The sequence below is a fragment of the Ascochyta rabiei genome, chromosome 16, assembly GCF_004011695.2.
Source record: "Ascochyta rabiei chromosome 16, complete sequence".
Lineage (NCBI taxonomy): Eukaryota > Fungi > Ascomycota > Dothideomycetes > Pleosporales > Didymellaceae > Ascochyta > Ascochyta rabiei.
The window spans coordinates 173,913-187,189 of NC_082420.1; the positions used below are offsets into that span (position 1 = coordinate 173,913).

Here is a 13,277-nt window from a genome sequence, read left to right on the forward strand (position 1 = left end):
ATGATCCCACACAGTATAAGCCACTCAGCTGGATCGACATGCACGAGAATCACATCACATCTGAAGGTTTAATATTCTTGGGTGCTATGAACGTCACGCCGTGGGATCTGTCCTCCGTTGGTGGGCCAAAAGATGGCTGGATTGTCGATTCCATCGCTCTTGAGATCAACGTGACCAAACAGCGCGATTCTCTGGCAGTGGAGCCACCTCGACCACGTTGATGAGATCTCGCTAGCAAGTGCTGTACCGACCTATCCACTGGGTGATTTGGGAGCGAAAAGCAGTTACCCCTGAGGTCCATTCCACATCAACTCTATTGAAAGGTTTGGAGACGGAAGTCGGTTGGTCTCTTCGAGACATTACTGCTCGATATTCAAAGTCAACCGCAACGGTACTGTAGAGTGTACCTTGAACGTTAGTCTCCAAAACTAACCCTTGCGGGTTTTCCTACTATCAGCGACTCTGCTAGTCCGTTACAGGGCCGCTCAGGTGGTGACTTCACCCTCGCCAACAACCTCTCATCCTGCTACCAGCACGACGCACGCCTACACTCTTCCAACACCACAAACACTACCATCATCTCTCTCTTCGACAACGACAACAGCGCCGTTGTTTCTCATGTTGATAGCACTACCGCCATCTTCCTCGCTCTCGACACTCATCTCATGACTGCCACCCTAGTTCAAGATTTTTCAGACCCGAACGATACTATCTACTCCGTCAGCGAGGGTAACATGTAAGTCGTCCCATCTTGTCACGTTTTTCTCGGGTACGGCAGTGTGCCAACGCTCAAGGAGTTTGGTCAAGATGGCAATGTGGTCTTGGACCTGAAGTGGGATGAAGCAGAAAGAGTACAGAGCTACAGAGACTACAAGGCGGAGTGGGCAGGTAATCCCAGCACAGAGCCAGATGTATTTGCTTGCCAGAGCGGAAACGGCACGGAGGTGTACATGAGTGGGAACGGGGCGACGGAGCACAAAGTGTGGACTATGTGGGGAGGTCAGGCCAATGGGACGTTGAGTGAAGTGGGAAGCGCGGGGAAGAGTGGGGTTGAAACAACGACGGTCGCGGCAAAGAAAGATCGGTTTGTCAGGGTGGAAGCGGTGGGTGAAGGTACTGAGAAGGGCGTGAGTGGGGTTATTAGTGTTGCTCACGCCTGCTAGAAATTGTGAGGAAGCCGGTTAACAGTAGTAACATGAATCCATCAAAGCTGCTCGATCGAATAGCCGTGAGGACAACCCTCACACATCACCAATCGTCCTCGAGATGACCCTAGGCACTCGTTCTCGCGTGCTCGACCATGAACTGTGTCCTGCCGAGCATGCCGCTTTCAAGATGCCTACGCCCTGATTTCACACCTTCTTCGCCGTTGATATCTTCACTGTCAGGACGGCCCATTGGTTTCCTTGCAGAACACGTAGGTCACGGATTGGTACAGATGCGCCGCAGTCCTCGCAGCTCATTTGTTCAGCGCTGCCGCTCCAGTGTCGAGAGATGGATATAGAAGCAATATGGAGGGTCAAATATAGTGCTCGTATCGTCATCCTGACCCCATTTGTCTGTAATAAGCTATGAACTCGTTTGGGGAAATCAGAGATGGGTTTACATCAGCGACGATACATGGCGGTAACAAGCCCCCAGATGCACCTGATATTCGAGCAAGAACGCGCACATGGGCAATTAACGAAAGAGTCAGGTCTCTTATTCAGCCAGTAATCTATCTCGGCAAGTTTGTAAATCCAAAATGCCATCGATTATGAGTGTTGGTTAGCCAAAATCTCAACACTGTGACTAGCATCACAGTACCTTTCACCATGGATGATGGTTATTTGCAGAGATCGAGCATCTTGTAAGCTCGCGAAACATTGTGAAAGCTATCGGGAACATTGTACACTGATGTTTGCATTATAAGAAACTCCCCTTCATCTGCTCAAATTATCCGCGTACTTCGAGTAAAATTTCAGCAACGTCATCACCAAACACAACAAACATAGCACCTACTCCTGAGTCTTCGATTTTAACCTACTGGCAAAGTCCACTCCGCTATCAACACAATTAACAAAAGGCGCCTACCTGCGCGTCACCATGGCTGGCCAGCAAATGCCTCGACGCAAGATGCTTTCGCAGAGAAAGCCCACCAAAGTGCTCAAGAAGCATAAGACTATCGTCAAGTATGACCGCAGAGATTGCGAACTGACAGCTCATCAGCAGTCGTGGGCACGTTCTCTTGCCGTATCACTTTCTGGATGGCGAAAGCGGCAAGCCTTCCTGAAAGCCCAGCTAGAAGCTCACGTAAATGCTGAATCAGCTCGCGTAGCCGAAGAGGCTACTCTTCAGGCTACTCTTCAGGCCCAAGAAGATGAACGTCGAGCTCAGTCAGTAATATTGACGGCGGAGGCAGATGCACGGTTTGCTCGAGATGCCGCTGCATATCGGAGAAGAGCCATCGAGATATACCAATCGAATATCGAAGATGAAACCGAAGAAGAGCGAGACGACGAGGAATACATGCATGACTATATTACCAAGTTGTGTAAGTACGGCTCCTCTACCAAGCGCAGGAAGGTTCAAGATATTGAAGACGATGACAGAGATGAATCGGACACCGAGAATCCAGACGTTATGTCTTCAGCTAAGACTTATCCCACTCCGATATTCCCGTCTGCAACAAATGTTGACTGGAGGGTCAAGGCCCAAAACGGCATCGCAAAGAAAAAGCTAACAATCGACAAAGGTTGGAGTGCAGTCACCTGGAATCAGAAATCGAACGTTCACGAGCGCCTCTTGTTGTTGGAGAGTGATGGTTTCGGAATTAGCCAGCTACAAGATCGTAAAGCGAGTAGTGAAGAAATCACGGCAATTATCCTCGAGCGTGCAGCTGTACAACAACGGCCTGATAACACAGCATCTCTGCCGGTTCAGACACATGAAGAAGGAAAGCCAGTAGCAGACCGGCAAGCATCGCCCCCTCAGCCGCCAACAAATGCCTCGCCGATATCAGACCATCAGAACGCGCCGGCACCCATGCCACAATCTGCTACACCTCCAATCCCTGAGGACGATACACAGCCGTTCTGTTTCGATGAACCTTACCAGCCCCGCGCTTCGCCTCGATTGAAGCGTAAACGAGACTGCCACTCCGACGACGAAGACTCGGAAGACACTGCGGCTATTTCTTCTTATCCTCCGCTCAAGAAGCGCAATATCGTGTTTCATACAGTGGACGCGCTTCGGTTGCAAGCTCTGCAAGAAATCAAACGCAAGGTTCTCCGCTGCGTCTTTCGTCCCGCCCGGTCAATATGTCAGGAGCCATCTCCCTGCTCGAAGATCATTTTCTCTGCTGAAGCTTTGTCGAGCAGTCGAAAAGAGAAGCATACTACATCTACTCTCGACTATCTTTATGCTCAGCATGCCAGTATGAGTTCGCCTGATGAGCCTCTCAGTATCCCACTCACAGGCTACAGCAACATAATGGCCGAATTGCGTTTCTTGACTGACACGAGCAGCGCTACTGAGACCAGCATGACCATAATAGACCCTGATTTCGTCGACGAGGAGCTCAACAGTACTGCTGTGTTTCAATCTGAAACAGAAGACAGCAGTCCGCACAAGCAGGTCACAACGGAAGACTTCTATCGTAAGAAATCACGAATCACCATCTCCAAAGATGAACAGAACCGTCAAGTGTTTCGAGGCGACGCACTGACGTTGGCTGAGTTGTTCAAGGTGCTACAGCAACGCGAGCTCTCTTACCGTGTTGACTGGGAGTGGGATGGATTGCGGTTGATACCTTCGAGCGCTCTTCTATGGTCGCTGGGCCCAGAGACGCTGGATACACTGCTGAACATTGAGCATCGTCTTAGACAATGTGCGGGAGCAGGAGGTGCAGAGATTTGCATACAAAAACTAGGTAGCGAACGTGCAGGTTTTTCCTGAAGCCTTTGTCAGCGTACAGATGTTGTGTTGGCAGGTATGAGGGGAGGGGTAGGTTTGGTCGAACAATGCCTAACTCCGATTGATATCGTGGAATGCTGACTTGGGAGGAGGGGCTTTGATAAGTATGAAATGGCATCCAATCATTTAGATCAGCACATCTGAAGAATCTCGACCCTGACCAGGCCTGAAGTGGTGTCACGATAAAAATGGAAGAAGGTCACATGTGAAAGAACTCCGACTTTACGATGCTGCTGTGGAAAACAATTTCACAGGATAAATTTTCGCGGATGAAAGATAGATCTTTCCAGCAGGTTCCATTCTGTTCGGCGTTACGCACGTGCGCTGACTGTGTCGCTTGGTAACATGCTCTGTCATCATTACCATCATTACCCTCATCCAGGACCTGCGCCGAGGTCAAATCATCCATCGCTCCAATTGTGAAGTGGGATGTGCTCGGCTACAGTTACCCGGACAAAGGCGGTAAACTCTTAGGGCTGTGGCCCCGGCGTGATGTCATTCTGCCCAAAGTCTGCGAACATCTTTCTTTAAAACTACGCCGAGATCCTACAGAATCCTTCACCCCATCCTCACGCATCTAAGCTTTCAAAGTCGATTTCAAATACCCGAAAATGGCACCTAAGATTCTCTTCGTTCTTACTTCCCACAACAAGCTGGGCAAGCTCGATAAGCCTACTGGTTGGTACCTGCCGGAGTTGGCTCACCCTTACCACGTTCTGCACAGCAAGGCCGAAATCACAGTTGCGTCGCCAAAGGGTGGTGAGTCGCCACTTGACCCAGCATCTGTCGAGGCCGCAAAGGACGATGTTTCCGTCAACTTCCTGAAGAACAACGAGTCGGTCTGGAAGAACACGCAAAAGCTCGACCAGTTTGTCGGCAAGGCCAAGGACTTCGACGCAATCTTCTATGTTGGTGGACACGGCCCTATGTTTGACCTTGTCGACAGCCCTACATCACAGCAGCTCATACGCGAATTCTGGGAGGCCGATAAGATCGTTTCCGCCGTCTGCCACGCGCCTGCAGTATTCTACGATGCCAAGCTTTCGGACGGTAGTCTCTTGCTTGCTGGCAAGGAGGTTACAGGTTTCTCAAACGCCGAAGAGGAGCAGGCTGGATTGAGTGATGCTGTGCCTTTCCTCCCTGAGAACGCACTACAGAAGGCTTCGGGCGGCAAGTACGTCAAGGCTGCCGAGCCGTGGGCCGAGAAGGTCGTTGTCACTGGACGTTTGATTACTGGCCAGAACCCAGCCAGTGCTACAGCAGTCGGCGAGGCGCTCGCAAAGGCATTGGGGATCTAAGTACATAGATAAGCAAAGAAAGAATAAAAAGGGCCACCTCCACTGCAGAGACCGTGAGTTGCGTCTTGACCAATCGCATGGACAGCTATTAGCGACATTCAAATCTACTGACATCAAACCAAATCAGCGCTCTCACTGCTTGAAGCACAGGTCTTGATCACCGCGTCGGTCTTGGTTACGACCATCCACTATCGTCTCGCGCGGCCACCGCTTCTCTCCAGCAACCATTCTCAAGCACGTACTCTCGCGCTGGAAACGTGCCCTGTCGGCTTATCATATTTCACCGTGAGATAGTGCGTCACGCCTTGCCTGCCTTCACCATCACTTTTGCGCCCGTTTGGTGTCACTAAGCTTTTGCTGCCTGGAGCAAGCTTCTCATTGGCCAAACACGCTATGAAACCGGGAAGGCACATCACCAACCATCAAACCCTCTGAACTCGCCTTTTGCGTCGCTTCTTTCCCTTCTCTTGTTCTTGCACTCGTTCATCTCAGCCGCCGCCGCCACACCGCACGAAACTTGCAAGCATGGCACCTCAGGGCGTCAATCGATATGCTCTCCTTCGCGAAGGCGATGAGAACGTCTCAGCACCGCTTCCAGGCATGGATGCTTCCAAGAACCCGTTCCTGAATCAAGTCGCAGATGATCCTCTACCATGGCAAGACGTCAAGAAGCGCGGCGTTCCATCAGTACAGGCAGTCGCTTCGAACCCTCGAACGTTAGTCATCAGAGACGTGAGAAAGAGTCTCTCTCGACCCAATACCGATAACCCAACACGCATACGCGCTACATCGAACGCCACGACCACCAGCGACAAGTCTCACGACCCACATGAGAACTGGTGTGGCGCCTGCAACATCAAATTTTCTAACAAGGCTGCACTTCAGAACCACGTAAAGCAGAATCCGGACCACAAGTACTACTGCAACCTCTGTGTTCGCGTCTTCAAAGACCGGAATGGTCTCAAGAATCATGTCGACCATACCAAGGGCCATGATACCTTCTGCAACCTGTGTCTGAGCGCCTTCAAGGACGAGTGGGCCCTCAAGAATCACTTCGAGAACAACTTCCATGTCGGTCATTCTTTTGTATGTTTGACATGTCTGCTAGGCTTCCACAGTCAGATGGAGCTGGACAAGCATCTGAATACGGCGAAGAAGCACACTTGGTGCATGACCTGCCACCGTTCCTTCCGCTCACAGGACGAGCGTGACAAACACTGGAGAACGACTACAAGTGAGTGACTGACGCAAACCAGCCATGCACGTTTCGAGTCTGCTGATCACGTAAAACAGCGCATAAGCACTGCCTCCAGACTGGCTGCGACTTCGACGGACCAGACAATGCCACCTTGGAGGCACACCGCGAACGTGATCACTTCAGATGCGATGGCTGCAAGCGTATCTTCCCAAGTCAGACTAAGCTGTTCCAGCACCAGGAAGACTGCGATTTGCCAGTCCTGTGCTCTCAATGCAAGGAACCTTGTGCTGGCCAAGGAGGACTCGTTCGCCACCTGCAGCAGTGCTTTGCCTGCGATCAATGCGGGTTCTATACTCCACACGAGGGCAACCTACGCATTGTAAGTGCCTCTGAGATTTCTATTTCGTCCAATCGCCTGTGCTGATCACAAGAACAGCATATGACCAAGCACGCGATTGCCGCCATACCTTGCTGGGCCTGTGACATGCCCATGCGCACGTTCTCGAGCCTCATCAACCACCTCGAGTCTGGTGCCTGCTCCAAGTTCCACGAACCTTATCTCCTGGTTAGATTGCTCGGCGAGTGGTGGTACTCCTCACTCTTCATGGATTTGGATATCCACGCGCAGATCCGCACCGCCCGTATCGACGTCAACGAAGTGCAAGAGTGGATGCACGATGGGATCCTCATGCCCTTCATTTGCCGCGACGATGGCTGTAAGAAGACGTTCGGTCATCTGAGCTCGTTGGTGCTGCACTTAGAGTCTCAGGCATGTGGCTGGGATATAGAGCGACTGAACGCTCCTGGTCTGGAATCTCTGTTCAAGAGCCGGTGTTTGAGAAGAGACAGTACTCAGGACTGAGGTCAAAAGAGCGCTATCCTTGAGCGTGGCTTCTCAGGGTCTATGGAGATGCGTGGAAGGTCAAAGATTGAAAAGCCCTGCTACAGTCGCGTTACGTATAGTTCGTGGCCTTCTACGTCCATCTAGATAGATGTGGAAGTCGCTCGGGTCATGGTTTACCACTGCTATATTGTATGGTCGATTCGACAGCACATTTCCAGATCAGCCGTGACAGCTACACATCACGAGCGACGATTTTCAACCCGATGAGCTCTCTGTTTAGCACATGATTACCTCTAGCATGTCCATGTGAGCGTAGCATGCCACGTTTTCTGCCTTCAGTACCTATTTTCTACATTGAATACACTTCGAATGCACGTGTACACATGCTGGAATTCTCGCGCACCAGAAGGACGGATGTGTATCATGTTCCTCAGCTGCTCGTGGGAATGGATGGGTGTGATGGCATTGTTCCTTGCGTGGCTCTTTCTCTTCCCTCATCATCACCAGCACTACTCTGACTCGACTCTGAAACATTGGAAATACGCTGAGCTTTGCATGCAAGAGAACATTTTATGGATATCGTGGAGCCAGTATATTCAAAGGTACCAGAAGAGTACAGCACGGATGATACGAAACTGCAAATTCGTTGCTTCGATTTGTGAGAGCGCGACTACCATACACAGTATATTCAGGCTGCAATCGGCGCTCAACCCATGTCCAGTCTTCCAGGTCACATGGCACGTTCCACAGCCGTGACGTGCGACTTGGTACCGTGCTCCTCAGCGTCACCGTGCGCTGCGTTGACCTCTTTCTCCACCGCCTTGACTGCTCTATCAGCGAGCTCCTTGTCTTCGAACACTGTCTCAGCGTCAGCAAAAATCCTACCACGCCAGCACACGGGGACCACTTACAGAATGTGAGCTCTTCAAGCGTGCGGTTGTACGTCTCTGGGTACATGAAGTACACGAACAAGAACTCAAAGCTGATCCACCCGCAGTAGATGGCGAAGTACTTCCAGCTCAGCGCCCGCATGGCAATCGGATTGACGTTGATAGAGAAGAAGCCGCCCAGCTTGCCGAAGATCTGCTCGAACCCGATGCCCATGGAGCGCTGGGCGTAGGGGAAGAGTTCGACGAGGTACGTGTACGTCAGAGAGTTGTTTCCGATGTTGTAGCAGGGCGAGTAAGCAAAGTAGAAGAACAAAGCAGCGTACTGTGCGGATTGGTTACCGTACTTGTGCAGTTTGGCGTGCTCAAGTCGCTGGAAACAGATTGTCATGCTCATGAAGACGAACATCATGGAAGATGCGGATAGCATGAACATCCAGCGGCGACGGAAGCGGGTTACGATTACGGCGATGATAACTGCGTTGATCAGACTCCAGCACTGGTTGGCGATGTTGATGCGTGTTTTTGCGTAGTTGCTGGTGAAGCCCATCAGCGGAAACAGCAGGTTCTGGAAGTACGAAAGGAGGGTGTTGCCACTCATTTGAGTGAAGAGGCCGAGGAAACCGGCAATGAGGGCGCGGCGGCGCATACCAGCTGTTCGGAAGAGGTCCAGCCAGGACTGGGTAGAGTGCTCCATTTCGATCTTGATGGTGGAGCGAATTTGGGCCATTTCGGCTTGTACGAGGAGAGAGTTGGCATCCCCCTCAGCATGATACTTGGTGAGGATGGCGTAAGCCTCATCGTCGCGGTCTTTGCTGATCAACCAACGAGGGCTCTCTGGAAGCAGGAAAACGGTGCAGATCTGTAGTAACGAGGGGACAATCTGCAAGAGAGATGGGACTCGCCAGCTCCAGTCCCCAGCGATTCCGGTAGTGCGTATCGCGATGCCTGCAGCGAGGATAGATCCAATGAAGTACGAGGCATTGAAGAGCGACGTCAGGGTTGCACGCTCCTTTGGGTAACCGAGTTCTCCAATGAGTGCAGATCCTGAGATGATGGCGAATAAAATGCCGACACCAAGAAGCATTCGCGCGATTATATACATGCCGACTAACGTTGAATCAGTATCTTTGTCAGTAAGACGATCCAATGCCCTTACTGTGCTGAGCGAAACCTTGCAAGAGCGCCCCCACAACCATAGTCAGAGAGCCGATCATGATGGACCAGCGTCTCCCGTACCGCTGGTTAATCCAGGGGGCGATGGGTACTGCTAAGATAGATCCAAGTTGGTAGCAAGATGAGATGAAGCCGAGTATGCCTGCTTCGATGTCCCACTGAAACACGCCTTTGTCGTTCTTGGTTTTGTACCCATTGCCGAAGTCTGTGCAAGTCAGCTATGCGCTCTCAGTCCGGAGGCCAGTGTGGGCTACATTTGTTGAACGGCTGCGAAAATTGCAGCGTGCCGATCAATTGCGAGTCGAACCCCGATGTCATCTCTACGCCCATACAACACAGGAAGAGCCAGATGTACATCACCCTGAGATTGGGTTTCTTGTACCATGGCACCTTTATCGTGGTTAGTGAAAGTGCTGAGAACCAGGCACAGTTGCTGTACCTTGTCCTCCGCGACCATGCGCGTGATGATCGGATCCGATGTGCCATCTTGAGCCTTAAGGATACCCATTTTGTCGAGGAAACAACGGCTGCAGATCGCTGGTAAACACCTGCAGCGAAGGGGACATGGGCATGGCCTTATAGTTCAAAGTCCGCCAGGATTTCGATCCCCACATTTCGGCTCTTCCCCAGGTTACACAGGAGGTGAGGCGGACGATTCTGTCCGCAATACCGAAGCACCAGAGGCCAAGCGGCTGGGTACCCCAGCCCTGAATCTCGGCACCGGGTAAATTGCTGCTCGAACCGTCCACTCGCCTGGCTGATCGTCTACCAACGATCGTCAGAAGCTCCCCGAAGGAGCCGGAAGCGTTGAGCATTAGTATCTCAAGCCTAATTCAACCTGCTTTGGTTGTTGAGGGTGGCATGTCGCAGGATAAGATCATGACCCCAATAGTGAGATTGAGTTCCATGGTAGCCAAGCATGCGCGCAAGCCGGTAAGCAAATTAATGCTTTATTCCTGTCCAGATAGCAGACTCCATTTGTCTTTGATCACCATGCAGCGCAGAGGTTGCGGCTCACATACCGCAGAGAGACGTGGAACAGCTGTTCTTCCAAAGTCTTGTTTGGACGACAGCCTTGTTCTGTGAGCCAGGAATGCGTGCTCTTTTCATTTCAAAGCCAGCGAAGATCCTTTTTTACACTCCTACCATATCTGATTTTGGCAAAGGTTATGCTTAGGTGACATAAAGTACTTCTAAGCGCTGACATTTCTCGTCCATATATGTTCCAGGGCTCGTCTGAGGCCTGATGGTGATGCTAGGCTCAACGGTCCGTTAGCCTTCGCGGGGTATTGTAAACGTACATACGGGGCGTCAATGTGGATTCTACCGGCTTGGCTGATTTGGTGGCCTTCCTGATCACCTTGTCTCATGACTACCAGTCGCGACCAAGCACACTCGCAGTCACAGAAGTGCTGACCCAAAGTCGCACAGACCTATAAATGCGCCGCAACCACGAAGGTATCGTCAGAGCTGATGGATGCGTTGGTGGTGTGAGTCTGTGAGCCAAATTAGCACACAAGCTGCGGGTTTGGAAATGCTAGCCATTCTTGGTAGCGTCAGTAATTCCAACTGCGAGATATTTTTCGAGTCGCGGTGAAGAGAACCGCGAAGGACAGTGATTTGAGAGCACAGGTCAAAGTCAGAGAAGACAGAAACTGCACAGAGTGCGAGGATGGAGGTCCAGGTGTCTCATGGTATGGCGTTCTGCAGGCCTGCTTCTATTGATGACAGATGACACCCAGCCTGTGAACAAACACAGACAGTGCCTTGTAGCGTTATCGACGTTCTATCTTCGACTCGGCGATTGTGAGTATGGAGCTCTGCAGAAAACCCATTGCGAGGGCTAGGCCTAACCGCTGCGTGAATGCTGAGTAGCTGCGACACGTCACCTATAGCGCTTGGTATACAGAACGTAAGTCTGCTGTCTCCGAGATAGAATGGAAGGTCAGAGAGGCGGGTGCAGATGTTGATGTTATCGAGGAATGAAGCAAGAAGGCTGGCGTCGTCTGCCGCTCCTGCCGCTCCTGCCGGCATTCCTTGGAGCCGCGTCAGGGTTTGAGGCAGTGAGGGCTGTGCCAGCGCACCGCCACAACACAAAACTCAAAGGATCACGACGTCAATAACGAAGACGCACGCGTCGAGCAACCCGCTGGTGGTGGCAGGAGAACTCTCCGGGTCCAGTCGAGCAGAAATAAACACAAGGCAAGGGATCCAGATCCAGACCGTGGTGTTCACCGCCAAAGCACAGCGAAGCAAAGAGTTGTGACCAGGCAGATCGTTGACGCGTCGCACTAAAAGCGCGTTCTCGGTAAGCGGCACCTGCACCAAGCAACAGCGAGCCAATCAAAGACGGTCACGAGCCACTTCCCAGGTCTTGATTTTGGGCATCGACGTCATGTTCGACACACCTGGTCGTGGCTGTCATCATCGCTGTCAGGTCTCACACGTATAGTATAATAAGGGCGAGTGGAGTGGTGGACCGCAGGCTTCGCATTCATCCCAGCCTCTTTTGACCGCAATCTCAGTCGTCAAAAGGCAGCAGTTCCTCAAGGACTTCCCATCGCACTTGTTCACGTGGAATCGACAAATTCAACAACAGCATGCTCTCTCCAGCTATCGTCCTCGGCCTGCGTGGCGTTCAGGTGCTCTTTTCCATCATTGTGTTGGGTCTCACAGCTTACAGTCCGTTCTACTTGCGCCATGTTTGATACCTGTTGCTAAAGTGCTTGCAGTCGTCGACCAATACACCAGCCCTTGGGGTAGCTGGTCTCCTCACAGCCTCAACTTCATGCTCTTCACCTCAGTATGGACTCTGCTTGCGGTCGCATACTTGACCCTGGCGCCAACACGCTTCCCTCGCGCTGCCCACAAGTTCGCCATCGCTGGTGTTGAGTTCTTGGCCATGATCTTCTGGTTCGCAGCTTTCATTGCTGTGGCTGTTCTGTGGCACAACGTGTACTGGGGAGGCTCCGGTCACGGCACCTTTCACGACTGTGGCGTTGCCGCCATCGTTTTTGGAGCCTTCCTCTGGTCAGTCCTTTCTGCCAAACTAAATACCACGAAAATTCGTTAACACGTCGTAGGCTCACTTTCCTCGCTACCACCATACTGTCGGCCTTTCACATCCGCAACTCTTCTCGTGGCAACACCGGCCCCCCACCAGACATGGCTGGTGTCTAAACTATCGACTGCGTCAGAAATAATGGATTCTAGTACCTGGCGGAGCTGTCAAGTATCCATCGCACGAATTGCTTTCAGCGCGGCGTTGGTCTTATTTTCGAACAATACCCATTCCACATACTACAATATGCAATGAGATTAATGTATGACTCAAATCCCACTTTCGCTTTGCGCGACCATTCTGAGGACCTGCATGATATGACCCCCTTTGCCCTGGGCTTGTGTGACTTCTGGAGGAGCCTAAGTCGGCATCGAGAAACTACTACGCAACGACGATCACTTCTGCCGTGAGTCTGTATGGTACCAATGCCAATTACCCACGATGCCGCTGAGTGGTTTCGCCCTTGCTTTACATTACAATTTCAAGACTCACTAGCTCGTCGAACCACACAACACCCCGCACTGAGCGTTCACCCTGCATCGTCTCCATGATCAATTCATCTGTCGCGCTCGCCGCCGTCTCCATCTCGATTTGGACAGCAGTTCAGTAACCCGAAGCTGTCACAATCTTCCTTTGCAAAGTCGTTACTGCCAGCTACCTCAGAAAGCACATCGACGGCATTTCCCCCCCACGTTGCGCTTTCTTAATTTCCAGCCTTGCGCCACACATCTATTACAACAGCAGCATCCGACGATAAGCACACCAGTAACGATTGCGTTAAGTCCCGAGCTACCCGCGCTTTCGCCGCACACCACTGCAGCGAAATGGGGATCGTGCTCGTTCTAGGCGCTAGACAGCC

At 51.7% G+C, this 13,277-nt stretch overlaps 5 protein-coding genes across 5 annotated transcripts; 4 read left to right on the forward strand and 1 right to left on the reverse strand.

Moving 5' to 3' along the window:
• Window positions 1–2,085: 2,085 nt before the first annotated feature.
• Window positions 2,086–3,936, forward strand: EKO05_0008961 (uncharacterized protein; the record flags this gene model as incomplete). The annotated part of the gene is made up of 1 exon (XM_038946667.1): window positions 2,086–3,936. The coding sequence occupies one exon, from the start codon at window positions 2,086–2,088 to the stop codon at window positions 3,934–3,936; it is 1,851 nt and encodes a 616-aa protein (XP_038795578.1).
• A 629-nt stretch (window positions 3,937–4,565) lies between these two features.
• EKO05_0008962 (uncharacterized protein) lies at window positions 4,566–5,252 on the forward strand (the record flags this gene model as incomplete). The annotated part of the gene is made up of 1 exon (XM_038946668.1): window positions 4,566–5,252. The coding sequence occupies one exon, from the start codon at window positions 4,566–4,568 to the stop codon at window positions 5,250–5,252; it is 687 nt and encodes a 228-aa protein (XP_038795579.1).
• A 525-nt stretch (window positions 5,253–5,777) lies between these two features.
• EKO05_0008963 (uncharacterized protein) lies at window positions 5,778–7,312 on the forward strand (the record flags this gene model as incomplete). Its single annotated transcript, XM_038942005.1, has 3 exons — window positions 5,778–6,486; window positions 6,546–6,829; window positions 6,887–7,312. The coding sequence occupies 3 exons, from the start codon at window positions 5,778–5,780 to the stop codon at window positions 7,310–7,312; spliced, it is 1,419 nt and encodes a 472-aa protein (XP_038795580.1).
• Window positions 7,313–8,024: 712 nt separating this feature from the next.
• EKO05_0008964 (uncharacterized protein) lies at window positions 8,025–9,865 on the reverse strand (the record flags this gene model as incomplete). The annotated part of the gene is made up of 5 exons (XM_038942156.1): window positions 8,025–8,152; window positions 8,206–9,291; window positions 9,341–9,562; window positions 9,612–9,747; window positions 9,797–9,865. 5 exons carry the CDS (start codon window positions 9,863–9,865, stop codon window positions 8,025–8,027), a joined length of 1,641 nt encoding a protein of 546 aa, XP_038795581.1.
• Window positions 9,866–11,957: 2,092 nt separating this feature from the next.
• Window positions 11,958–12,537, forward strand: EKO05_0008965 (uncharacterized protein; the record flags this gene model as incomplete). Its single annotated transcript, XM_038942039.1, has 3 exons — window positions 11,958–12,039; window positions 12,090–12,387; window positions 12,441–12,537. The coding sequence occupies 3 exons, from the start codon at window positions 11,958–11,960 to the stop codon at window positions 12,535–12,537; spliced, it is 477 nt and encodes a 158-aa protein (XP_038795582.1).
• Window positions 12,538–13,277: the final 740 nt, after the last annotated feature.